At 45.7% G+C, this 27,843-nt stretch overlaps 2 protein-coding genes and 1 pseudogene across 3 annotated transcripts; 1 reads left to right on the plus strand and 2 right to left on the minus strand.

Annotated features, from left to right (window-relative positions):
- Positions 1-602: 602 nt before the first annotated feature.
- On the minus strand, positions 603-12,230 carry LOC120055355 (annotated as a pseudogene).
- Positions 12,231-13,994: 1,764 nt separating this feature from the next.
- On the minus strand, positions 13,995-20,261 carry LOC120056029 (ubiquitin-conjugating enzyme E2 R1-like). 2 transcript variants are annotated; one of them, XM_039004163.1, is made up of 5 exons: positions 18,396-20,259; positions 17,936-18,022; positions 17,649-17,746; positions 15,757-15,885; positions 13,995-15,678 (listed from the first exon to the last, which is right to left on the minus strand). In XM_039004163.1, exons 1-5 carry the CDS (start codon positions 18,579-18,581, stop codon positions 15,465-15,467), a joined length of 714 nt encoding a protein of 237 aa, XP_038860091.1. In that variant the 5' UTR covers positions 18,582-20,259; the 3' UTR covers positions 13,995-15,464. The 2 variants fall into 2 exon arrangements, with proteins under 2 accessions (XP_038860091.1, XP_038860090.1); XM_039004162.1 differs by having other exon boundaries at positions 13,995-15,885; positions 18,396-20,261.
- Positions 19,557-25,884, plus strand: LOC120056028 (cactin-like). Its single transcript, XM_039004161.1, has 10 exons — positions 19,557-20,070; positions 20,979-21,663; positions 21,804-21,899; positions 22,017-22,162; positions 22,337-22,499; positions 23,749-23,863; positions 24,137-24,329; positions 24,428-24,547; positions 24,652-24,992; positions 25,098-25,884. Exons 1-10 carry the CDS (start codon positions 19,781-19,783, stop codon positions 25,586-25,588), a joined length of 2,640 nt encoding a protein of 879 aa, XP_038860089.1. The 5' UTR covers positions 19,557-19,780; the 3' UTR covers positions 25,589-25,884.
- Positions 25,885-27,843: the final 1,959 nt, after the last annotated feature.

Below are 27,843 nucleotides of genomic sequence, written 5' to 3' on the forward strand. Positions count from 1 at the left end.
GATAGGAGTTACCCATTTGCGAGGCAAAGACAAATTCTAGAATGTCTGCAAAATTAGGCTGCATTAGAAATCCCAGTGTTATGACCATCACCCCAATGAAGTGTCATTACTCTGAATAATATTATATTTGTCATTTAGTAGACACTTTTGTCTATAGAGTTTTACAGTCATGCATGTAAACGTTTTCAGTATTGTTGATGTGTGGTGTTGGGTGGCCTTGCTCTGGCTAGTGAACTGTCTTTCCTGGTCAGATTCCTATTATATTAAAGGTGCTTATTTCCCTTTCCTAGTTCTGTATTTCTGAGACATGTCCACTAGAGAGCCACAGTCCTGCTGGTTCTAGTCTCTTCCTGGTACGTAATCGTCCATCCCTACTGTATGTTCTGTCAGAGGTAAACATTCTCACCTAAACAGAGGTCTTTGCATTGGTCCCAGGCAGCCGGCTACTGCAACCACTGTTCTGGATCAGTCTGTATAACAACTGAGGGGTTGGGGGACACTAGTAAGATGATGGTTGTATCTTTGCTATAGGGGGCTGTCTGCACTGTTAGAGGTAGAGGGATGGGGAGCCTGGTTCTGTGTTGAGACTGGACCAGGGCTTATTACAGGCTCATTCTCATCCAGGGCTCATTCTCATCCTCCCCGTCCTTCTTTGGTTCTGCCAGTCTTTTCCTCCCCTCCCTTTCACCCTCTTTCTTCACCCCCCTCTTCACTTCCTTCTGTGCTGCGATGGCAGGAAGTGGTTTCTGGTCAGGGGTGAAGCTCTCGCAGAAGGTGGGCCCCTCCCCTTTTGGAATGTCCATTCCCAGCAGCTCCATCAGCTGATTCATGACCTCGTCCATGTAACCGTTAATACACAGGTGCGCGTGCTTGTCCTGCCAGACAGAAACAAACATGAGAATGAGACCTCGAACAGAAACAACAAGCTAGTTCCTACCACCTGAGTTTGCAGAACTGAAAGAACAGGCTAGATGTGAGCAGTATGGCTGAAGCCTCCCCAGACTGATTGGACTGGCATTACAAATTACAGAAAGGCCAGGAGTTTATACTTACCATGTAAACCCAGAAAAACTACTGGCTTCAAAATAAGATCATTCACCTGTGAAAATGTAACTTGTCCACCTTCAAAAGGTGAAACCACCCAGACATGGGCAGGATTAGACATCAAGACGATACTGCCTCTGCAGACGTTCAGTACGTAAACATTTTAAAGAGTATGTAAACATTGTAAAGAGTATGTAAACATTGTAAAGAGTATGTAAACATTGTAAAGAGTATGTAAACATTCTAAAGATACTACTTACTTAGGCCTTTGTATTCCTTATGGATGAATCGCCTTCAAACATTCTAAAGGTCCTGCCATGGGATTAGCTGTGAGAATGTGTAAAGTCATGAATCATGTGCAGGTCTATCCATCTCTCAGTGAGTCACTGACCACTGTGGCTGAATTTTTCATGCAACTGGTTTCTAATTCTATCACGGTCCCTACAGCCCTTCTCTAGAACACCCGACCCTAGAACTACACAGTTGTATGTGACAAAAGGAGAGTTCTGAAGATAATAGGCTCTAAACTATCATGGTCCAAACACACCAAGACAGTCGTGAAGAGTGCACGACAAAGCCTATTCCCCGGCAGGAGACTGAAAAGATTTGGCATGTGTCCTCAAATCCTCAAAAGGTTGCACCATCGAGAGCATCCTGACCGGTTGCATCACTGCCTGGTATGGCAACTGCTCAGCCTCCGACCGCAACACAATACAGAGAGTAGTGGGTATGGCCCAGTACATCAGTGGGGCCAAGCTTCCTGCCATCCAGGACCTCTATACTAGGCTGTGTCAGAGGAAGGCCCTAAAAATTGTCAAAGACTCCTGCCACCCTAGTCATAGACTGTTCTCTCTGCTACTGCACGGCAAGCGGTACGGAGCGCCAAGTCTAGGTCCAAAAGGCTTCTTAACAGCTTCTACCCCCAAGCCATAAGACTCCTGAACAGCCAATCAAAGGGCTACCCAGACCCGTCTTTTACGCTGCTGCTACTCTCTGTTTATAATCTATGCATAGTCACTTTAACTCTACCCACATGTACATATTACCTCAATTACCTCGACTAACCGGTGCCCCCGCACATCAACTCTGTACCCGGTATCCCCTGTATGTAGCCTTGCTTGTTATTGTACTGCTGCTGTTTAATTATTTGTTACTTTTATTTTCTATATATTTTTTTACTTAACTCCTTAAAGCGTTGTTGGTTACGGGCTTGTAAGTAAGAGTTTCACTGTAAGGTCTACACCGGTTGTGTTCGGCTCATGTGACAAATACAATTTGATTTGATACATCCGGGGGTTAATTGGGTCGAACTGTGGAAACAATTTACGTCTCATTCTCTTTCAACCACATTCGCGGAAAATGGAAGCTATTGTGTTCATGTTTACCGCTCATGTTTTGTGTGTTTGTGTTAATCACGTATGATTAGGTATTCAGCATATGAGTGTGTGACTCATGTTTTGTAAGTTGGAGGTTTTGTGAATGTGTGTGTGAGCAAGCGCATGTGTCTGTGACTCACTTGTCTGGTGGGCTGCAGGTTGACGATGACCACCTTGCCCCCCTTGCGTTTGGTGAGGAGGGGTAGGTCTCCTCTGGGCTTGATCTGTATCACAACCGGCCGTGATTGGGAGTACCATAGAGCGGCGCACAATTGGCCCAGTATCGCCCGGGATAGTGTTTGGCCAGGGTGGGCCGTCATTGTAAATAAGAATTTGTTCTTAACTGACGCGCCTGGTTAAATAAAGGTTCAATTTAAAAAATATAAAAGATCTGCAGAGATGTAGCCAGAGACAGCGCCAGGTCGGCCCGCCTTCACAGACAGAGAAACACAAAACGTCATTACCCATAATCATTACCTGCAACCAACCAGCCCATATGCATGATAGTATTTCTGTGTGTGTGTGTGTGTGTGTGTGTTACCTGCAGGTCCTGAGTCCTATTGAGCAGACCTCCTCACAATATTTTACAGTTGGTTTCAGCCCCATCACACCAATCACTTTTTTCCCGCAGATACGGCCTGAACCCATCAGAACCTGTGATGCCTTTCACCTCAAGCTACTGATCAAGGACATTCAGTGAGGCAGTGCCACAGAATTCAATATTAGAACTCTGATGGGTAGAGCCACCTAACAGGTGACTTATCAAAACAGATCTCTGAACAAACATTTCAGAGAGTTTAAAGAGTGTGTGAGATGGTTGCTGTAAATATTTGATGGTGCTCCGCTGATGTTGTTATGCCCGCTAGATAAGTCATCCCTATTAACAGATGGTTTCTGAAGGTTAGATAAGTCATCCCTATTAACAGATGGTTTCTGAAGGTTAGATAAGTCACCCCTATTAACAGATGGTTTCTGAAGGTTAGATAAGTCACCCCTATTAACAGATGGTTTCTGAAGGTTAGATAAGTCACCCCTATTAACAGATGATTTCTGAAGGTTAGATAAGTCACCCCTATTAACAGATGGTTTCTGAAGGTTAGATAAGTCATCCCTATTAACAGATGGTTTCTGAAGGTTAGATAAGTCACCCCTATTAACAGATGGTTTCTGAAGGTTAGATAAGTCATCCCTATTAACAGATGGTTTCTGAAGGTTAGATAAGTCACCCCTATTAACAGATGGTTTCTGAAGGTTAGATAAGTCATCCCTATTAACAGATGGTTTCTGAAGGTTAGATAAGTCACCCCTATTAACAGATGGTTTCTGAAGGTTAGATAAGTCATCCCTATTAACAGATGGTTTCTGAAGGTTAGATAAGTCACCCCTATTAACAGATGGTTTCTGAAGGTTAGATAAGTCATCCCTATTAACAGATGGTTTCTGAAGGTTAGATAAGTCACCCCTATTAACAGATGGTTTCTGAAGGTTAGATAAGTCATCCCTATTAACAGATGGTTTCTGAAGGTTAGATAAGTCATCCCTATTAACAGATGGTTTCTGAAGGTTAGATAAGTCATCCCTACTACTTTATTAGTATGCTGCTGGAATGGCGGCCCCGCTTTCAAGTCAGCCGTCCTTGCCCGAGTTGCCTCAGGTTGTTAACATATGGAAAGACAGAAGTTCTTTCTTTTTGTCAGATTGACAGATGAGTTAGGCAAACCGTGTTGGTAGAATTAGCATAAATTAAAAGTACAGGGTTAATCAATCTGGCTTTTAAATGACGTGTGTGTGTGTGTGTGTGACAAAGACAGAGGGTTATGAATGAACTTACCATTTGAGAGCACACAAAATATTCATTTTTGTTCAATTAACTGTGGACATATTTAAAAGAGCTCTTAAAAACACACCTTTTTCGCTTTGCTTTTCCTTCGGGTACTTTTTATTTATGTTGTGTAGTAAGTATTAGCATCTTTTATTTTCATTGTTTTTATTAGTTTTTCCTGTGAGGCACATTGTGTTGCATTCCATGTCTGAAATGTGCTGTTTAAATAAAGCTTGTTTTGATTTGATGAAGATAGGCTGAAGTGTGTTTCGGTACACTTTCATTCACATTTCTGTGTCTTTGTTGAGTGCTTCATGTGTGATATCATTTACACAAAGTGGTTTGAACTGACGCACTTGTCACACTTCCCTCACTCCTCCACAGACATGTTCCCATGCAACTCAGACAGCAGATCCCTGAGAGAGAGAGAGAGAGAGAGATTATTTCATGAGTATGTTACTGAAAGACAATTCATATGAATGTAAATGAGGGTGTAGAAGGAGTGGAGCACTTTAGTTTATCATTTCCTTCTCAACTCATTACCATATGGATTGGAATAATGATATTCTTCTGCTCATGTATTGAATGGTTTCCACTGCTCAGTAACATCTTCCAGGAACAAAATAGATTATTCATACAATAGATTGCTAATGTTCCAATTTGGAACGTTCCGAACGGATTCATACAACGTGGGAATTGACATGTTTTCTCTCTAGCTGTAGCCGTTCCAATTCCATGAATGCTACACTGGACAGAAATATCAACGCAACATGTAACGTGTTGATCCCATGTTTCACGAGCTGAAAAAAAATATCCCAGAAATGTTCCATACGTACGGAAAGCTTATTTGTCCCAAATTGTGCACAAATGTGTTTACTTCCCTGTTAGTGAGCATTTCTCCTTTGCCAAGATAATCCATCGACCTGACAGGTGTGGAATATCAAGAAGCTGATTAAGCAGCATGATCATTACACAGGTGCATCTTGTGCTGGGGACAATAAAAGGCCACTCTAAAATGTGCAATTTTGTCACAACACAATGCCACAGATGTCTCAAGTTTTGAGGGAGCGTGCAATCGGCATGCTGACTGCAGGAATGTCCACCAGAGCTGTTGCCAGGGAATTGAATGTTCATTTCTCTACCAACGTTGGAGGCCAACGTTGTTTTAGAGAATTTGGCAGTAATTTCAAAATTGGCCTAACAATCACAGACCACGTGTAACCACGCCAGCCCAGGACCTCCACATCTGGCTTCTTCACCTGCGGGATTATCTGAGACCAGCCACCCGGACAGCTAATGAAACTGTTGGTTTGCACAACCGAAGAATTTCAGCACAAACTGTCAGAAACCGTCGCAGGGAAGCTCATCTGCATTCTCGTCGTCCTCACCAGGGTTTTGACCTGACTGCAGTTCGGCGTCGTAACCGACTTCAGGAGGAAAATGTTCACCTTCAATGGCCACTGGCACGCTGGAGAAGTGTGCTCTTCACGGATTAATCCCGGTTTCAACAGTACCGGGCAAATGGCAGACAGCGTGTATGGTGTCGTGTGGGCCAGCGGTTTGCTGATGTCAACATTTTGATCAGAGTGCCCCATGGTGGCGATGGGGTTATGATATGGGCAGGCATAAGCTACGGACAACGAATACAATTGCATTTTATCAATGGCAATTTGAATGCACAGAGATGCCGTGACGAGATCCTGAGGCCAATTGTCGTGCCATTAATCCGCCGCCATGACCTCATGTTTCAGCATGATAAAACACAGCTCCATGTCTCAAGGATCTGTACACTTCCTGGAAGTTGAAAATGTCCCAGTTCTTCTATGGCCTGCAGTCACAAATTAAGCATTTTTGGGATTCTCTGGATCGATGTGTATGACAGCGTGTTCCAGTTCCCGCCAATATCCAGCAACTTCGCACAGCCATTGAAGAGGAGTGGGACAACATTCCACAGGCCACAATCAACTCTAGGCGAAGGAGACTTGTCACTGTGCATGAGGCAAATGGTGGTCACACCAGATACTGACTGGTTTTCTGATCCACGCCCCTACATGAAACTTTTTTTTAAGGCATCTGTGACCAACAGATACATATCTGTATTCCCAGTCATGTGAAATCCATAGATTAGTGCCTCATTTATTTCAATTGACCAATTTCCTTATATGAACTGTAACTCAGTAAAATCTTTGAAATCGTTGCATATTGTGCTTATATTTTTGCTCGTGTAACAAGTCTCTGAAACCTGAAGACTCTGAGCATTAACTGCTTGAGCATTAACTTCGTAAATCCTTTTCACAATAGAGACCAAGGCCTCTATTCATGAAGGCTGTGTTTACACAGGCAGCCAAATACTGAGATTTTACACAAATATTGGAAAGATGTGAGGTGATTGGTCAAATGGCCAATTAGCGGCAAAAGATAAGAATTGGGATGCCTGTGTAAATGCAGTCTCTCAGTGTAGGAGAGATAAACTAGAAATTAGGTCCCTCCTGTCATTAGAATCATATTATCCATGATCTAAAACGCAAAAATGATCCTAGATCTGCACTTCTACTCTGAGTCGCTTGATAAATACAGGTCCTGTTCAGAGAATGATTGTAGTGTTACATTGGGCTAGTGTAAAAAAAAAAGAAAAAAAAAGACCATGCCTGTGCGCGTGACTTTCCCCACAGTCCCGTTGGGGTGATTTCTCCATTTCTCAGCCATCTATCACAGCCTCCTGGTTTGCACCAATCAGTGTGCCCGAATGCAAATTTGGACTCTGACCCCTCCCACTCAAGGTAATAACGTTTTAGTAGTCATAAGAAGACAAGTTCTGGCTAGCGACCAAGTTGACTCTTTATATTAGGAAGATTGTGCGTGCAACCATAAAGTGAGTTGGGGGGGGTTCTATGGTGTTTAGCGATGCTTAACTATTTAATAGTTGCTTATAGGTCCTTTCCTACATTTTGTAACTGTATTGTAGTACTACTGTAATCCTGCATCTAATTCCTTTGTATATTTTGGATGGCCTACTGCTGGTGCATATTGTGTATATCATTGTTGTGTGATTATTTCTGCTGAATATGTTAGTTTAGAAATGGCTAATGTATATCCTGTAGTGTATCCAACTGCACATTCAGTTGGCGCTAGTGCTATGCCATGGCAAGTTTCTAGAACCTGATAGCAGTTTCAGAGACGGTCCTGAAGCTCAAGCAAGTCTGATTTACGACTCTGTCACCAGAGACAGATCAGATAAATCTACAATAGGCTGGAGAGAGAGGGCTATTAATCTTGCCTGTCCAAGTAATTAGTTCTCCCTCTCTCTCTATGGCGAGATGTGTGTATGTAATGTCATTCTACTAGGCTATGTACAGATCCTGTTGTATTGCTGCTTTACTATAGTTAATATGTATACATTTCTCCTTTCCCATAGTCCATTCTGTGTAAACTGAAGATTTCTGTGTTTGTTTGTGAATACTATAGTGTGTGGTGGTGATGAAAATAAAAGTCCTGGACTGAGAAGCATCCGTACTGTTGTAGCAGGAGAGCCTGTAGCGAATCAGAACCAAGTATATCAGCAGTCGGTCAGCGAATGAGGGCTCAGAAGCCAACCGCTCCAGCTACCTGTTTGTTTTCATGGCCCTTCGAGCCGGATTCAGACCTAGCTCCAGTGATGGTGTTCCAGTATCAAGAAGAGGAGGTGCTTCTGCGCCCCAGGATGCAGACTAGTTATCATGCATTTTATGACCATTTTTTTTCTTCCTTTAGATATCCAGGAAAAACCTAGAGATGCAGCACACACTCATTCTCAGAGGGCAATCTCAGAGGGCAATCTCTTGAGTCCGTTCTAATGAGGACGAGAGTGTGGAGAACACATAAAACATTACATCTGAGAAGCACTCCCCCTCCCCCTACTGTATTACCTCCCACTCCCCCTACTGTATTACCTCCCACTCCCCCTACTGTATTACCTCCCACTCCCCCTACTGTATTACCTCCCACTCCCCCTACTGTATTACCTCCCACTCCCACCACTGTATCACCTCCCACTCCCCCCACTGTATTCCCTCCCACCACTGTATTACCTCCCACTTCCCTACTGTACTACCTCCCACTCCCCTACTGTACTACCTCCCACTCCCCCCACTGTATTACCTCCCACTCCCCCTACTGTATTACCTCACACTCCCCCTACTGTATTACCTCACACTCCCCCCACTGTATTACCTCACACTCCCCCCACTGTATTACCTCACACTCCCCCCACTGTATTACCTCACACTCCCCCCACTGTATTACCTCACACTCCCCCCACTGTATTACCTCACACTCCCCCTACTGTATTACCTCCCACTCCCCCCACTGTATTACCTCCCACTCCCCCTACTGTATTACCTCCCACTCCCCCCACTGTATTACCTCCCACTCCCCCCACTGTATTACTTCCCACTCCCCCCACTGTATTACCTCCCACTCCCCCTACTGTATTACCTCCCACTCCCCCCACTGTATTACCTCCCACTCCCCCCACTGTATTACCTCCCACTCCCCCCACTGTATTACCTCACACTCCCCCCACTGTATTACCTCACACTCCCCCCACTGTATTACCTCCCACTCCCCCCACTGTATTACCTCCCACTCCCCCTACTGTATTACCTCCCACTCCCCCTACTGTATTACCTCCCACTCCCCCTACTGTATTACCTCCCCCTCCTGTATTACCTCCCACTCCCCCTACTGTATTACCTCCCACTCCCCCCACTGTATTACCTTCCACTCCCCCTACTGTATTACCCCCCACTCCCCCTACTGTATTACCCCCCACTCCCCCTACTGTATTACCTCATACTCCCCCTACTGTATTACCTCATATTCCCCCTACTGTATTTTCTCCCACTCCCCCTACTGTATTACCTCCCACTCCCCCCACTGTATTACCTCCCACTCCCCCTCCTGTATTACCTCCCACTCCCACCACTGTATTACCTCCCACTCCCCCTACTGTATTACCTCCCACTCCCCCTACTGTATTACCTCCCACTCCCCCTACTGTATTACCTCCCACTCCCCCTACTGTATTACCTCCCACTCCCCCCACTGTATTACCTCCCACTCCCCCTACTGTATTACCTCCCACTCCCCCTACTGTATTACCTCCCACTCCCCCCACTGTATTACCTCCCACTCCCCCTACTGTATTACCTCCCACTCCCCCCACTTTATTACCTCCCACTCCCCCTACTGTATTACCTCCCACTCCCCCTACTGTATTACCTCCCACTCCCCCCACTGTATTACCTCCCACTCCCCCTACTGTATTACCTCCCACTCCCCCTACTGTATTACCTCCCACTCCCCCTACTGTATTACCTCCCACTCCCCCTACTGTATTACCTCCCACTCCCCCTACTGTATTACCTCCCACTCCCCCCACTGTATTACCTCCCACTCCCCCTACTGTATTCCCTTACGCTGCATCTCCCCATTCACTGAACCTTCTTCCAGCCAGGACAATAGAGACGAAACAAGATATAGACACAAAGCAAACATTTTACAATTCTTCATGGCTAGCTAGCTAACAGTTGTAGTTAGCCAGTTCGCCCTATTGACTTACTATACCCACTACAGTGGGTATTGTAGGCAGGTAAACATGCCAAGATGAACACAGAACGTATTCATTAACGCTTTCAGTCAGGCAACATATGAGATGTGAACGGGCAACATTTCATTCCGATGTCAGAGTTAAATTCTCTCACTTCAGCTCAAATAATGGCTGCCACTGATTTCATTAAATGTTGCATCATTTTGTATGTGGTTGCGTCATATTTCTGTTGATACTTTTGGTTGAAGCTTGCATCGACGAATGCTTCTAAATGTTTACAAGCGGAGTACGCATCCGAGAAGTGCTGTCTGTGCTCCGTTTCGCGTACTGTGATTTTGACTTATGCTCCGAACCCTCCCGTGCTCGAAGCACAGTAGTATGCATATTGAGAAACACCCAGTCTCTTTTGCAAGGGAGTGTTAACTGGGGAAGCCGGAGTGGGCGTGGAGGTGGTCCTCATTCTGGCTGATGAGGAATTTGAGGTAGCTGGCTCTCTGCAACCCCAGCAGGACCATGTGAGTGAGGCTGGGCCAGGATTCCTTGAACGTGGTGTCAAAGTGGGGAGCCTCGCCCCTCTCCTCCACGGTCCACACTCTTTTGGGACCCCTGAGAGAGGTGTACACACACACACACACACACTCAGTCTGTCCAAGGTTATAGAAGGACAACACACAAGAGACTGTCAAGCCATCTCTTGACATCTCCGTAGTTATGAGCGACATCTGGGCTTCAAAAGGAAAGAGACTCATTTCTAGGCAAATGGCTGAGCGAGAATTACTGAGAATACTGAAGTCCTAGCATTCTCCTCTCCCATTCTCTCAACTTACACAGCCCCGTCTCTCACAGTGACTCATCCTCTGCTCACCCAAGACCAAATCAAAGCTAAATCAGCCATTTGGTGAGACAGGCACTAAGGCAGAGGAGGTAGCCAGGTATTACACACTTATCTTTTGGAGAAAAGGGCTGTGGTACATGAAAAGCAATGTAGGTCTGCAAATTGACTTTAGTGGGGGAACGTGTCCCTTTTTCACCGAGATTTTTCAGTGATGGACCATTAATTAAATTCCAGGCCATATCTCCCAGACAGACATGCAAACCAGTATGACAGAGGCAGGCAAGCAGATTGTTGAAATATGAATTTGACATCCTCTAGAGAGTTGAGGAGACTCATCTTGTTCCTCATGTTGAGCGTGGGAAATGTGCTCTACAAATGAAATATTATGGTTTACAACACACATTGCTCACACGAGACTGGGAAAATGAGTGAATACAAGCAGACTAAGAGCGCATAAGAATGAGAGTGTAATGAACTGTAATATGAAAGAAAACGGACCATTAGTGTGGAAGTCAACATCACAGAGCTCCAGCCTATAGTAGTCAGTGCGCTGGTAACAGAGCTATACTGCCCTCTGCTGAAACAGTGGTACTGCAGTCAAACAAGAGGGTGTTGACACATTTATTTCCTTACTGGAATCGTTTGAAAATGCATCCTTCCATCTTCCATTTCAAAAACATTAAATAAAAATCACTGATCCAATTCCAGGTAGGATATTTGAACAGACTGGGGCCCTTTACTGGTATAATAATATACTTGTAAAGGCAAACTCCAAGGATAGGAGGAGGTGTTCTTTAGCCTGTTGAGGTGCACTCAGCGGTTGAGCGGTACAGGGTCATGATCTTACTAACCAACTAAACTCACTAGTGTGGGTGGACTGGAGCTCCGATGTCACATAAAATGATGTTTTTTATCAAAAACTACAGATTTCAGTACCCGTTGAAGAGTATGTAATTACACAGCACAATTGGGCGCTTACGTCAGAGCTCCAGACCAACCCAATAGTCACAACTGGATTTGAGTTTAATTAGCCATGGTCTTTCCTGTCAGGTATGCCTGAAGAGGTTGATGCCCGCCCCAGAGTGGTCCACCAGGTACTGGGACTCCCTGATCAAACGACTGGGAGAAGGAGCGAGAGTGGTGAAGAGAGCGAATGGATGGGGGGAAGGCAGGGGGGGGGGAGGCAGAGAAGATGGGAAAATAGGACGAAAGAAGGGAGAACAGGGCAGGTTAGACTCCTCTATTTAAGTGTGGTTCAGTGGGTGGAGAACGGCCGAACATGTCAAAAGTAACAGTGGGCCGCGGCCTTAACAACAAAGTAATGCTTGGGGAAACACTGTTATCTTTGGTGTCTAGCCGCATCAGAGCTAGGATAGTAGCTAACTAGCTGAACGTCGTGTATATTGGCAGTAGTAAGATATTGCGATGGTAGTACATACACGTTTGGCTAGAGGGGATCCTCGAAAAGCTTTGTACCTAGTTCGTAAGCGGGAGTGCTTACCTCGGGGAGCCCGCATACACCGCGTCCGCATAAGAAGACAGTCCAGCAGCGTAGTTTACAGACATGACTGCTGCTCCTTAACCAAAACTCTGAAATAAACCTTAATTCTCTCATAAACATTAGAGTTCAACACAATGATCTGTAGTTTCTTTCGAAAACTAGCCCACTTGCTCGTTGTTGTCCGAGATTGGTGACGCAATCTATGAAGACTATATTAAAGGGAAATTCCACTCAAAATACAACATGGACTATGGTCTCCCTTTGCCTTGGCTGTAGTCAACCCATCCAGTTCCTACATTACAGTAAACCTGTTCCTTACATTGCATATTTATTTTGGCTAAAAGGCACAAGGCCTTAATTGAGAATGTCTAAAATGCATTCAAATTAAACAGGCCTATTCAAAAAGTAGTAGCTGAACTTCAATCTGTGGTTGATGCACTATAGAAAGTACACACTATTGTTACACTATAATTAGTCTCGGTTAACGCAGAATTAAAATCTGGTGTAATTTGGTCAACAGGAGATTTGTACTGTTGTGATGCATGCTGTATATTTCACACGGGGGTAGAAGGGAAGGGACAAAATAAAACTTGTTTCCAATAAAGAGCTTTATTTTTCCAGTTTTAAATAGGCCAAAAACAATAAAAAAGATACAGGTAAAAACGAAAAAGTGATGGTCCATATAGCCACAGGTGTAGATCAGTAAAGGTACATGTTACTGTAAACTACATGACCAAAAGTATGTGGACACCTGCTCGTCGAACATGTCATTCCAAAATCATGGGCATTAATATGGAGTTGGTACCCCCTTTGATGCTATAAGAGCCTCCACTCTTCTGGGAAGGCTTTCCACTGGATGTTTGATCATTGCTGCGGGGGACTTGCTTCCATTCAGCCACAAGAGCATTAGTGAGGTCAGGCACTGATTTTGGCCGATTAGGTCTGGCTCGCAGTCAATGCTCCAATTCATCCCAAAGGTGTTTGATGGGGTTGAGGTCAGAGCTCTGTGCAGGCCAGTCAAGTTCTTCCACACCGATCTCGACAAACCATGTATGTATGGACCTTGCTTTGTGCAAGGGGGCATTGTCATGCTGAAACAGGAAAGGGCCTTCCCCAAACTGTTGCCACAAAGTTGAAAGCACAGAATCGTCTAGAATGTCATTATATGATGTAGCGCTAAGATTTCCCTTCACTGGAACTAAGGGGCCGAGCCCAAACTATGAAAAACAGCCCCAGACCATTATTTCTCCTCCACCAAACTTTACAGTTGGCACTATGCATTTGGGCAGGTAGCGTTCTCCTGGCATCCGCCAAACCAGAATCGTCCGTCGGACTGCCAGATGGTGAAGCGCGATTCATCACTCCAGAGAACACGTTTCCACTGCTCCAGAGTCCAATGGCAGCGAGCTTCACACCACTCCAGCCGAAGCTTGGCTTTGCGCATGATCTTAGGCTTGTGTGTGGCTGCTCGGCCATGAAGACCCATTTCATGAAGCTCCCGACGAACAGTTGCTTCCAGAGGCAGTTTGGAACTCGGTAGTGAGTGTTGCAACCGAGGACAGGTGATTGTTATGCGCTTTAGCACTCGGCTGTCCCGTTCTGTGAGCTTGTGTGGACTACGACTTCGCGGCTGAGCCGTTGCTCCTAGACAGTTCCACTTCACAATAACAGCACTTACAGTTGACAGGGGCAGCTCTAGCAGGGCAGAAATGTGACAAATTGACTTGTTGGAAAGGTGGCATCCTATGACGGCACCACATTGAAAGTTACTGAGCTCTTCAGTAAGGCCATTCTACCGCCAATGTTTGTCTATGGCGATTGCATGGCTGTGTGCTCAATTTTATACACTTGTCAGCAACGAGCGTAGCTGAAATAGCCAAATCCACTAATTTGAAAGGGTGTCCACATACTTTTGTATATATAGTATATATCTGAAGCCCACCAGGAAAGAGACCATTTTATCTTAAAAGTTCTAATTTTTTTCTCATTCTTAAATATCCTGAGAGTTAAAGTTAAATGAAGCCAAATTAGAATAAAAGCAACATCCAATATTGCTGATACACACACGCAAACACATCGCTACTTGGAGATTCATGATAGCACCCTCCACTTGCACACACAAAAGTAAAAACAAAAGTGGCAGCCATTTTCTTTCCCCAATTCCCGAGGCTTGCTGACTGATACTGCCACAACATATTTTCAGCAGAGACACACAATCTTCCTACAGAAAACCACAAAGATCGACTCTATGACCCAAGGACATTTTAAATCATTCTCTAACAAAGACTACTGGCATAATTCTCAATGAAAGGAGAATAAAAACAGGAAACAGCAATTCATTACGCTAAACCCATAAAGCACTTTTCCCCTCCTCTCCATACAGTTGCTGGGCTATACCAAAGACTTGTCTCTGACTCCATCATGCTTTGCAGAGGAGAACCTTGAGGAGAAAGGTGTGGGTCTCAGAGAATTCTGTCCAGATGCAGGAAAACCAGTTGCCACGACAACGTTACATTGAGTGCTTTAGAGTCACTCACTCCACTCTCAAACAGAAAAATACCTCAGACAGTTACGGCTAGGCCAGCAAAATGTTTTTGAAACGCTGCTAAAACATTCAAACTGGGTTTGGCCCGCAGCTCAAGCGCATCCTGGAGTCCACCAGACAGTCATTGGTGTCTCCATGATCACAATAGTATTTTTTTCTAAATTCAATCAAACCAGTATGCCGGCACATATGATTGTGTACAAGATGTCTGACATGCAGAAACACCATGTTGACAGTCAGTTTTCCCCTCGCACAAAAATGTAAGAGAGGAGAGAAGCAAGACAGAACCTCATCTTGGAGATACATAAGTTCTGCTGTAGGTTCAGTGGCGTGTCGCTCACACAGACACCATGACAGGTGAAAAAGTCTTCAGTCGCCTGTTCAGGCAAAACACTATCTGAATATAGGTGTGAGTGAACTAGGAGGCGGCAAGTTGAGGAAGGGAAAACTTAGAGAGCCAACTCATGTGCCTGATTTACCAAGTGTTTTCACCAGCGCAATGTTTACACCTGTTTCTTCCAGATAGTCAAACAGGGTCATAAGGTAGCATGCCGAGTTTAGTTTAATTTTAGTCGATACTTCCTGCAAATAACAGGTGCAGACTTTGCACAGATGACAGTGTGCTTGGATTCTGAGGATAGAAAAAGTGAGAGGTTTAAAATATGTGAAGTAGTCCTTCCTGAAAAGTCTCTCCTACGGGAGGAGAGTTCAGGGAACGCACGCGTCAGCCGTCCAGGTTCCCAGGTAGAACGTGTCACGACTCCTCCGTCCCAGAGTCGTCTTCATCATAGCAGCAGTCGTCCTCGTCTTCGTCTTCCAGATCCTCGTCGTCATAGTAATCGTCGTAGAAGAGGTCGGAGCCCTCGTCGGGGGGCGGGGCCCGTGTGCGGACACAGTATTCGGCCAGTGTTGTGGGGACCTTCACCCCGTCGCGCTCCGCTTCAGCCTTAGTGGCCAATACCTGCTTCCTGAGACACACACAGAGATAGAGGGGCTGAATAAGTGTGTGTGCTGTACTCTCTGTCCTTGTGCATATGTTTACCGACCTGATTATCTCGGCGTACTCTCTGTCCTTGCTGTCCCTCCACTTGCGGTACATGACGGAGGCGTCCACGTTGGCCGGGGAGGAGGTGTTGGGCTCGTTCAGCAGAGAGATTACACTCAGAAGGATGGTCCTACAGGATACACAAACCGGGTTGGGTTTCAGAAAGTAGCACAAGGCTTTGTCTATCAGAGTTAGCTGGTTGGCTCATTGATCCTGCTTTGTGGGATACAGGATAGGATATTTCTGCAAAGTAAGACTTCTGAAATATGTCAACCTGTTGATATAAACCTAAAACAGTGCTGATAAAAATAAGACGTACTTTACCCCTACCTACATGCACAAATTACCTCGACTAACCTGTACCCCCTGTATATAGCCTCATTATTGTTATTTTGTGTTACTAAAGTAAAAAATAATTTGTAAAGTAAATATTTTCTTAAAACTGCATTGTTGGTTAATGGCTAGTAAGTAAACATTTCACAGTAAGGTCAACACCGGTTGTATTCGGCGTATGTGTCAAATGAATTGTGGATTTGAATTACTACTTCTAATTTAAGAACTCGCGTAAATAAATGTTTGTCAACTTGACTTATAGTAAACGTGTAACTGGGTAAACCACAGTGTAGAGGGGAGGAGAGAGAGAGAGTGGAGGAGAGAGAGAGAAGGGAGAAGAGAGAATGGAGGAGAGAGAGAGAGAGAGAATGGAGGAGAGAGAGAGAAGGGAGAAGAGAGAATGGAGGAGAGAGAGAGAGAGAGAATGGAGGAGAGAGAGAGAGAGGAGGAGAGAGAAAGAGAGAGAGAGAGAGGGGAGGAGAGGAGAGAGAGAGAGAATGGAGAGAGAATAGAGGAGAGAGAAATAGAATAGAGGAGAGAGAAAGAGAGAGAGAACGGAGGAGAGAGAAAACAGAGGAGACGAGAGAGAGAGAGACGAGAGAGAGAGACGGGGAGAAGAGAGCGAGACGGGGAGAAGAGAGCGAGACGGGGAGAAGAGAGCGAGACGGGGAGAAGAGAGCGAGACGGGGAGAAGAGAGCGAGACGGGGAGAAGAGAGCGAGACGGGGAGAAGAGAGCGAGACGGGGAGAAGAGAGCGAGACGGGGAGACGAGAGCGAGACGGGGAGACGAGAGCGAGACGAGAGCGAGACGGGGAGACGAGAGCGAGACGAGAGCGAGACGGGGAGACGAGAGCGAGACGGGGAGACGAGAGCGAGACGGGGAGACGAGAGCGAGACGGGAGCGAGACGAGAGCGAGACGGGAGCGAGACGGGAGCGAGACGGGAGCGAGACGGGAGCGAGACGGGGAGACGAGACGGGGGGGAGACGGGGAGACGAGACGGGGGGGAGACGAGACGGGGGGGAGACGGGGGGGAGACGGGGAGACGAGACGGGGGGACGAGACGGGGAGACGAGACGGGGAGACGAGACGGGGAGACGAGACGGGGAGACGAGAGCGAGAGCGAGAGCGAGAGCGAGACGGGGAGACGAGAGCGAGACGGGAGCGAGACGGGAGCGAGACGGGAGCGAGACGGGAGCGAGACGGGAGCGAGACGGGGAGACGAGACGGGGGGGAGACGGGGAGACGAGACGGGGGGGAGACGGGGAGACGAGACGGGGGGGAGACGGGGAGACGAGACGGGGGGGAGACGGGGAGACGAGACGGGGGGGAGACGGGGAGACGAGACGGGGGGGAGACGGGGAGACGAGACGGGGGGGAGACGGGGAGACGAGACGGGGGGACGAGACGGGGAGACGAGACGGGGAGACGAGACGGGGAGACGAGACGGGAGCGAGAGCGAGAGCGAGAGCGAGAGCGAGAGCGAGAGCGAGAGCGAGAGCGAGAGCGAGAGCGAGAGCGAGAGCGAGGAGACGAGAGAACATACTGAGAGGGCGTGTACCTGACGTTCTGGGTAGGGTTCCACCTCTCAGATGGCAGCTCCCCACTCTGAGGGTCATCAACTGGAGGGTGCAGAATGGATATACATACGTCCCCATTCTAACACAAGGGAGAAGCTAAAATGAACATACACAAACACTGTACTTATGCTCACAAATGACAGGTGTGACTAGGATTAAGCCACCTATATAGAGCAATAAAAATTGAGATTAGGACCACGACATTTGTTTGAAAATTAATTACATTAAGTTTGACTATTTTTCTAGAATTGGGTCAGTGATCCCTTACCTCATAGATGTTGGGGTGCCACATCTTGGTGAGGAAACGGAAGGCAGGTGGCGAGTAGGGGTAGTCAATGGGGAACTTGATACGAGCCTGTGGGACACACGGAGAGAAAGTCATATATCAACATATGTCGTCAGCAACAAGTCCTAACATGCGTCTGTGGGACCTAACCCGATTCAATGGTAAACCTGATGTTGCAACCCAGTGTTGAGTAGAACATATCCGAGAACAACAACAGCCTGACCCAGAAATAGGTTTGACAGTGTCACTGCAGGCTGGAAGTACAGCAATAGAAAGCAGATGCTATGTTACGTTTACGGGCCTACTACTAACGGAATCCAAACATGTAGTTGACCATAGCGCATGTCGACTAACTAGATAACAAAACAAACTAGACATGTAGGATTAGTGTATCTAAGACAGTTAGCAAAACAGGTGAATTTAGTTAGCTATACTTCCTTACCTTGAAATAGCCCCCTTCATAGTGAGTGTTAGGAGGTCCAAAAATGGCCACTTCCCAATTGTAGAGATCTGCTTCATCGACCAATGTTATTTTGAAGCCCTCGACTGGCTCCTCTTGAAGGCTCTTCATTTCTAGCATTAATGCTTTTTGTGAGCTTGCTACGTGAACAGGACCATGTTGCGCCATGGCAAAATAGCCAACTAGTTAATCTTGCTAACGTTTGGCGGGGCACGTCGTCGTTTACAACACAGCTCGCGAGCCAGCTGATCCAGCAAAACAAAAAACGTTTTCTTTGTTGCGATTTCCTCGATGCGCACAATGGCTAGTTAGTTAACCTCTCTTTTGATTCAAGTAGATGGATTTGTTTTGAAATCGCGCAATATGTTATCTAGCTAGTTATCAGTATCAAATAACTCATAAAAAAACTCATACTAAAAACGATGTGTTGGTATTTTAGTAACTAACTAGGCTCACCGACCTAGTTAAGCCGTGAAGCTAGCTAGTTAGCACAAGCTGCTAGCTATTGGTCCAGTGACAATGAATATATATGTTTTAAATGTTACTTTGAAACTGATAGTTATACAACAAATCGTTATGGACCAGCTAAAGACTATACAAACATAAATAAAAATTCACCAACAATGTGTTCCTGCTGGCTATAAATGAGGAGTTGAAAGCAGTCTCCTCTCCTCTCAAAACAGTCAATAAGATTGTAGTACCCTCTGGGAAATGTAGTTCCGATGTAACTATTGCATAAAATTCTCATGTCAGCGGTGCAAAAAGTATCCATTGTAATCACGATGTTTATTGTAAAAGTATTTCAATTAATTGAGAATAGCATGTTTTTTATTACTTGTTTTTTTCCGGGTGGGTTTTAAGAACTACACAAGACATTTCTGGAATACAGCCAATAGTGTGACACGTACAACAACGCCAACCTTGTTTAGCCTTTTCGATGGCAATTTATGTTGAAACTAAAACATGCCTAGACGACATACCTATAGATGGGGTGTAGTGGGCAGATTTCATTAATCATGATAAAATAATTGGGAAAGGCACATTGACGTTCTATGCTACCATTCTCCAAATGACCGATCAGATTATAATATGACGTTTACAAACTGCGCTGGGGCTCAATGCAAGTCCCAGCGGTTGGCTTTAAATATGCCTGAAAATGTAAACAACAAATGCGAACAAAATCAATATGAAAGTTAGTATGAGAGGGGATCCCGTCATGTTTTTTAAGTTAATAATTAGGTTTGTAATTGTCCTAACGATTCTTCGCCTCAAATACATTACAGTTGTGTGCTGCGAACAAAAATAATTATACAGCTCCGATTTACGCGACGTAGAACGGACCACAACGTTTTGGAAACCCATTTGCCATGGGTCCGGAAAAGTATAATCGGTCCCGTTCTGGATCTCGTAGTCGGAACCGAAACAGGTCCAAAATAAGTAGATCACGATCACCCGAAGAGAAAAGAGGCCGGAGTCGGTCCGTGAATCGGAACCAAAATCCCCGGAGAATTGCGCGTTCTGAGAGCGGAAGCTCGGACAGCAGTGGTGGATCTCCGGGGCGACAATGGCCCCCTAGCAGAGGCCATCCCGGGTCGAGAAGCGACTCAGACAGCGACAAGAGACGTAAACTGAAGGGCAAATCAAAAGACCGATCCAGGTAAACATTACAGGTTAAGCTATATTAAATTAAAATGCGCAGTGCATGTATTCTACATGGCCAAAGGTATGTGGACTCCCCTTCAAATTAGTGGATTCGGCTATTTTATCCACACGCGTTGCTGACAGGCGTATAAAATCGAACACACAGCCATACAATCTCCATAGACAAACACTCAAGTGACTTTCAACGTGGCACCGTGGTAGGATTCCACCTTTCCAACAAGTCAGTTCGTCAAATATGTGCCCTGCTAGAACTTCCCCGGTCAACTGTTAGTGCTGTTATTGTGACGTGGAAAATTCTAGGCACAGCAATGGGTCACAGCAAAGTGGTAGGCCACACAAACACACAGCATGGGACCGCTGAAGCGCATAGCCCATAAAAATTATCTGTCCTCGGTTGCAACACTCACTACCGAGTTCCAAACTGCCTCTGGAAGCAACGTCAGCACAAGAACTCTTCGTTGGGAGCTTCATGAAATGGGTTTCCATGGCCGAGCAGCCGCACACAAGCCTAAGATCATGCGCAATGACAAGCTTCGGCTGGAGTGGTGTGAAGCTCGCCGCCATTGGACTCTGGAGCAGTGGAAACGCGTTCTGAGTAATTAATTATGCTTCACCATCTGGCAGTCTGACGAATGAATCTGAGTTTGGCAGATGCATAGTGCCAACTATATAGTTTGGTGGAGGAGGAATAATGGTCTGGGGCTGTTTTTCATGGTTCGGGCTAGTCCCCTTATTTGTAGTGAAGGGAAATCTTAATGCTACAGCACACAATGACATTGTAGACAAAACTGTGCTTCCAACTTTGCTTGTTTTACTAGCGCATTACAGTGCAGCAAAATGTCAAACAAGTACAATATTAATCAAGGAATCACATGTCTGCAACTAAGTTTTTCTATCCATCAGCTCTGACTCAGATGATCCAAAGGAGAGGAAGGAAAGAGACAAAAAGAAAGGCAGAAGAGAAGACAAAGGAGAGAAGAGGAGGGGCTGGAGCCAGTCCCAGTCTGATTTAGGGTCCAGTGCAGACTGGAAGAGAGTGAGGGATGGGGGGAACATTGACCGGGAGAGGAGATGGCGGAGGAGTGCAGACAGAGGGAGCAGAAGCCCTAGCAGAGAGGGGGAACAACAGATCAGGGAGAGGACTAGGGACAGGGAGAGGATGAAAAGCCGAGAGAGGGACCCAAGCCGAGGTGAGGAGAGTAGTCGAGACAGAGAGAGAAGCAGCCGGAGGAGTGAAAACCGCGGGAGGAGAGAGGGAAGCAGAGATAGGGACAAAGATAGGAAAAGACGTCGCTCTGGCTCCTCTGACTCGTCTAAGAGCTCTGGGTCAGAGGGCCGGGCCCGTGGAGGCAGCCCAGGGTCTGGAGAGGCCAGGCCCTCGGTCCGAGATGAGAAGAAGAACCAGAGAGAGATGCTGAAGGCCCTGGAGACCCCAGAGGAGAAGAGGGCCAGACGACTGGCCAAGAAGGAGGCCAAGGAGAGGAAGAAGAGGGAGAAGATGGGCTGGAGTGAGGAGTACATGGGCTATACCAATGCAGACAACCCCTTTGGAGACAACAACCTGCTGGGCACCTTCAAATGGCAGAAGGTAAGAGAGGGAGAGGAGAGTGGGCACTTGAGAAATGGATGTATGTGGGACTATCAACATCCTCCTTTTAGAAGTAGAGTGGTTACATCTGACCAGGCTCTGAATAATCTGTGTTTCTGTGGTGGTGGTGTTGTGGTCAGGCTCTAGACAGGAAGGGCATTGGCCATCTGGGTGAGAAGGACCTGAAAGACAGAAACAAACGCATCCAGGAGGAGAATCGTAGAGAACTGCAGAAGGTATGCTTCTATGCAACACGAGCTGGTGTGTGTTTAATAGGTTCAGGAATGTATGTGCTTATGGAGAATGCAATGCAAGAGCAGGAACTTTGTATAAGTGGGTCTGTCTGTGTTTAGGTGAAGCAGCTGCGACTGGAGAGGGAGAGAGAGAAGGCCATGAGAGAGACGGAGCTAGAAATGCTGCAGAGAGAGAAGGAGGCAGAGCATTTCAAAACCTGGGCAGAGCAAGAGGATAACTTCCACCTGCACCAGGCCAAGCTACGGTGAGTGGTGACACCTTCATTACCGTCCCCCTGTAACCCTAACCCTCAACAACCTCACATAGTTCCATATACTCACTTGTACAGCCTGGTACATAAACAACATCTCACTGCTCTGGTGTTTGCTGATGTGGATTTGTGTGCAGATCTCTAACTAATAGATGTTTGTGTGTTTAGGTCTAAGATCCGTATCCGTGACGGCCGTGCTAAGCCCATAGACCTGTTGGCTAAGTACATCAGTGCTGAGGATGATGACCTGGCTGTGGAGATGCATGAACCTTACACCTTCCTCAATGGACTCACCGTCACTGACATGGACGACCTGCTCGAAGACATCAAGGTGTGTGAGTGTCAAGGTTTTTCCATTAGATGGTAAATGCCGACTTTTGGTAAAATAAGAAAAGCGGATAAATAAAATTGTTACTGGCCAAATTGTAAAAAACAAACAAACATCCATTGTGAAAAAATGCTTTTTTTATTCATTGATGGAAATACCGGTGGATTTTCTCCAACTTCTAAGGCAAATAAATATACTTCATAATAAATCCTCATGCTGCTGGGACATTAGTGTAGGGTGTGTGCCAACTATTCACATCTGTTAAAATGTTGCAATCACTAGGCAGCCAACTGTCTGTAGTAGGAAACAGAGTAGTTATCAATAAGCCACGTATATCACACATGACGTGAGTCACGACTCCAAGATAGTTCAAATTATAATAAACATTTATTAACATCATCTAGTAGAACTGTAAAGAGATATCATTTGATCTCTGGAAACAAGCGCTTTCATAAATGCATGGCGTGGGCCTCGCTTCACTGGAGCATTGTACAATAAGATTTCTATCAATGAACCAGCCTTAATGAATTTATTTACATATCGAATTTGATTGTCCAACATCAGGTGGATAATTTTTCATTTTGTGGCCTCTTTTCCCTGCTGTGGTGCTGAATGGCAGCGGGAGTGGGGCGGACAGACCCTGGTGTTCCTCCAACACCTCTCCCCAGTTGTTATTTATTAGGCCTATTTAAAATTAAAAGTTAAATTAGAGAGGCCTAGATTGTACTTGAAAACAGCTGAGTTTTTTATTTATTAATAAAAAAAATCATACAAATAGCCTATAGGACAGGTCGTTCGCAAATTATATTTAAAAGTTTTATTACTGTGTAGGCAACTTGTTCTAGGCTAAATGTTTTTTTCGTCTTTAATTTTTTTTAAATTAATTTATGATTTCTAGAAGGGGTAAAGATGCAACGGTAAATGTTTAGCATTTCAATAAAACCTGTCATGTTGGTATAAGAACATTGTTCTATATTTTTACAACTTTACAGGCTCATTTCTATTCTGTTAAGATGAATTGGGTGGACGCTCTAATGCGTCACGCAGACAACACATTAAGATGTCTGGTAAATACATGTTTTGCCTGTCAGGTTGTCCGGCACCAAATTTAGTATGAAACCCTGGTGTGTGTGTTTGTGTGACGCTTTGTTCAATGTTCTTAGAACTGGTTCTAGAAATTGTGGTTTGTAGCGGAAGAGAGAGACTGTGTGACATGTCTTTGTGTGACCTTGTGTATGCTTTTTCCCTGTAGGTGTACATGGAGCTGGAGCAGGGCAAGAATGTGGACTACTGGAGGGACATGACCACCATCACAGAGGACGAGATCAGCAAGCTCCGGAAACTGGAGGCATCTGGAAAAGGCCCAGGTACAGCAGCACCGCCACCACCGATAGGCCAAACTACAGTAACATCTCAGTATCGCTCTCTCTCATTGGCCCATATTCTGTCTTGACATTCCACCATCAACCTCTATATTCTGTGCCTACACCTAGGCATTTCTCCCCTTGTCCCTCTCTCCTAGGATGTGTCCAAAATGGTCCCCTGGTCAAAAGTAGTGTGATATAGGGAATATGGTGCCATTTCTTGCGCAGCCCCAGTCTGATGTTTTCTGGGTAGTTGACTGTCTCCCTCTTCCCCAGGTGACCGTCGTGATGGCATTAACACTTCAGTGAGCACCGATGTTCAGATAGTGTTTAAGGGAAAGACGTACAGCCAGCTCCAGGCGCTGAACCTCAACATGGAGACTAAGATCCGAGCTGGAGGATCCAACCTGGATATAGGCTACTGGGAGAGCCTGATGCAGCAAGTCAGGGTCTTCATGGGCCGAGCACGGTGAGGACCAGTGTGTGTGTGTGTGTATGCACGCTTACCCTACCGGTCTCTGGCATTTCTCTGTGTGTGTGTGTTAACCATCCCTATCTGTGTTGTAGGTTGAGAGAGAGGCACCAGGATGTGTTGCGTCAGAAGCTGTTCAAGCTGAAACAGGAGCAGGGAGTGGAGAGTGAGCCTCTCTTCCCCATTATCAAAGAGGAGCCTGAGGACGAGGATGTGTGAGTACATCGGCACACACACACAGGTTTCACCTTCAACCTCTTTCTTTACATGCTCATGTACACAAGGTTTGACCTTTGCCTCCTCTGTTTCTTCTCCACAGGACTGAGAAAGAAAACCCTCCCTCAAAGGAGCCTGGCGCCGCCTCTTCCTCCCCTTCCGCCAATCAGAAGAGAGCTACAGAGAAGGATGACCAAGTGGCAGGCCCATCCACAGAGAGAGACGGGGAAAAGGAGGGAGAAGAGGGAGAGGAGAAGGGTGAGGTGGTAGAGGCCGTTCTGACCGAGGAGGATTTGATCCAGCAGAGCCAGGCAGAGTATGACTCTGGCCGCTACAGTCCCACCCTGCTGCTGCCCTCAGAGCTACCTCTGGACACACACACCATCACACCTGATGAAGACACACACAAACTACACCTCTCACGCAGACAGCTCGCCGTCACAGGTAAGTGGCTTTGCATCAACACACCCATACACACCCATACAGAAACACTCGGACATCTCTACCCATCGTCATATTCATCTATCTCTCTCTCCTCTTGTTCTCCAGGTGATGCCAATGAGAATGCGGAGGATGAGTTTGTGCGTCGCGCCAAACAGGGCATGGGCGGGGACGAGGCTCAGTTTAGCGTGGAGCTTCCCCTAACGGGCAAGATGTACCTGTGGGCCGACAAATACCGTCCCCGGAAACCACGCTTCTTCAACAGGGTCCACACAGGCTTTGAATGGAACAAATATAACCAGACGCATTACGACTTCGACAACCCTCCGCCTAAGATCGTCCAGGGCTACAAGTTCAACATCTTCTACCCGGACCTGATCAACAAACGTTCCACGCCGCAGTACTTCCTAGAACCCAGTCCTGAGAACAAGGACTTCGGGGTTCTGCGGTTCCACGCGGGCCCGCCGTACGAGGACATTGCCTTTAAGATCGTGAACCGCGAGTGGGAGTACTCTCACCGTCATGGGTTCCGCTGTCAGTTCGCCAACGGGATTTTCCAGCTGTGGTTCCACTTCAAGAGGTACCGCTACAGGAGATAGAACCGGCTAACTGACCAACACCAACCCAGACTGGGAACCTCAGACTGCCAGGTTTTAACTATAGATATGGAATGTTAATGTACTTTGTATCTGTTGTCTTAGTGGTAACCTTTCTCTTTGTTATCACTATGGCAGCCCAGACCATTCCGTTGTCACAAAGAATGGTTTCCATTTCTGTTTGATCAGCTACTGCTTTTCAATGTACAGTTGAAGTCGGAAGTTTACATACACCTTAGCCAAATACATTTAAACTCAGTTTTTCACAATTCCTGACATTTAATCATCCTCGTAAAAATTCCCTGTTTTAGGTCAGTTGGGATCACTACTTTATTTTAAGAATGTGAAATGCCAGAATAATACTAGAGAGAATGATTTATTTCAGCTTTAATGCTTTCATCACATTCCCAGTGGGTCAGAAGGTTACATACACTCAATTAGTATTTGGTAGCATTGTCTTTTGAATTGTTTAACTTGGGTCAAATGTTTCTGGTAGCCATCCACAAGCTTCCCACAATAAATTGGGTGAATTTTGGCCCATTCCTCCTGACAGAGCTGGTGTAACTGAGTCAGGTTTGTAAGCCTCCTTGCTCGCACACGCTTTTTCAGTTCTTCCCACACATTTTCTATAGGATTGAGGTCAGGGCTTTGTGATGGCCACTCCAATACCTTGACTTTGTTGTCCTTAAGCCATTTTGCCACAACTTTGGAAGTATGCTTGGGGTCATTGTCCATTTGGAAGACCCATTTGCAACCAAGCTTAACTTCCTGACTGATGTCTTGAGATGTTGCTTCAATATATCCACATAATTTCCCTTCTTTCCTCATGAAGCCATCTATTTTATGAAGTGCACCAGTCCCTCCTGCAGCAAAGCACCCCCACAACATGATGCTGCCACCCCCGTGCTTCACTGTTGGGATGGTGTTCTTCGGCTTTTCCTCCAAACATAACGATGGTCATTATGGCCAAACAGTTCTATTTTTGTTTCATCAGACCAGAGGACATTTCTCCAAAAAGTATGATCTTTGTCCCCATGTGCAGTTGCAAACTGTAGTCTGGCTTTTTTATGGCGGTTTTGGAGCAGTGGCTTCTTCCTTGCTGAGCGGCCTTTCAGGTTATGTCGATATAGGACTAGTTTTACTGTGGATATAGATACTTTTGTACCTGTTTCCTCCAGCATCTTCACAGGGTCCTTTGCTGTTGTTCTGGGATTGATTTGCACTTTTCGCACCAGAGTACGTTCATCTCTAGGAGACAGAACACATCTCCTTCCTGAGCGGTATTACGGCTGCGTGGTCCCATAATGTTTATACTTGCATACTATTGTTTGTACAGATGAACATGGTACCTTCAGGCGTTTGGAAACTGCTCCCAAGGATGAATCAGACTTGTGGAGGTCTACAATTTTTTATTTTGTGATATCTTTTGATTTTCACATGATGTTAAGCAAAGAGGCACTGAGTTTGAAGGTAGGCCTTGAAATACATCCACATGTACACCTCCAATTGACTCAAATTATGTCAATTAGCCTATCAGAAGCTTCTAAGGCCATGACATCGTTTTCTGGAATTTTCCTACCTGTTTAAAGGCACAGTCAACTTAGTGTATGTAAACTTCTGACCCATTAGAATTGTGATACAGTGAATAAGTGAAATAATCTGTCTGTAAATTGTTGGAAAAATTACTTGTCATGCACAAAGTAATGTCCTAACCTCCTTGCCAAAACTATAGTTTGTTAACAAGAAATTTGTGGAGTGGTTGAAAAATGAGTTTTAATGACTCCAACCTAAGTGTATATAAACTTCTGAATTCAACTGTACCTGACTCCAAAATTACATAAAGATTATTTTCCTAGCTGGCTTCCATTTGATGCAATCAGAGCTGTGAGAGGTAAAACTGTCTAAATCATATTCAATTAAAGAAACATCCTAACTTACATTTTCCTCAGTGGCATTAAGTATGCCTCAATCAGGATGTCAACAAATCAGTAAGTAAAGTATCACATTTACCATTGGCTAAGGGAGGGATTCCATCTGTAATCTCATTCACAATAAACTCTGCATATGTTTTCTCAATCGGAAATTTGGCCACTATAGCGCTGAACTTCAGCGAAACGGATTGAATCCAGCCCTAACTGTAACGCTGACCTATCCACAGCTGTTCCATGTAAGACTAATTAACCCCCAATGTTAGCAAGTCCACTCCTGCCCCAGATGGAAACCTGTCAAGCCTATTGGCTATTCTATATACAGAGACA

Source organism: Salvelinus namaycush, chromosome 11 (genome assembly GCF_016432855.1).
Source record: "Salvelinus namaycush isolate Seneca chromosome 11, SaNama_1.0, whole genome shotgun sequence".
NCBI classification, from domain to species: domain Eukaryota; kingdom Metazoa; phylum Chordata; class Actinopteri; order Salmoniformes; family Salmonidae; genus Salvelinus; species Salvelinus namaycush.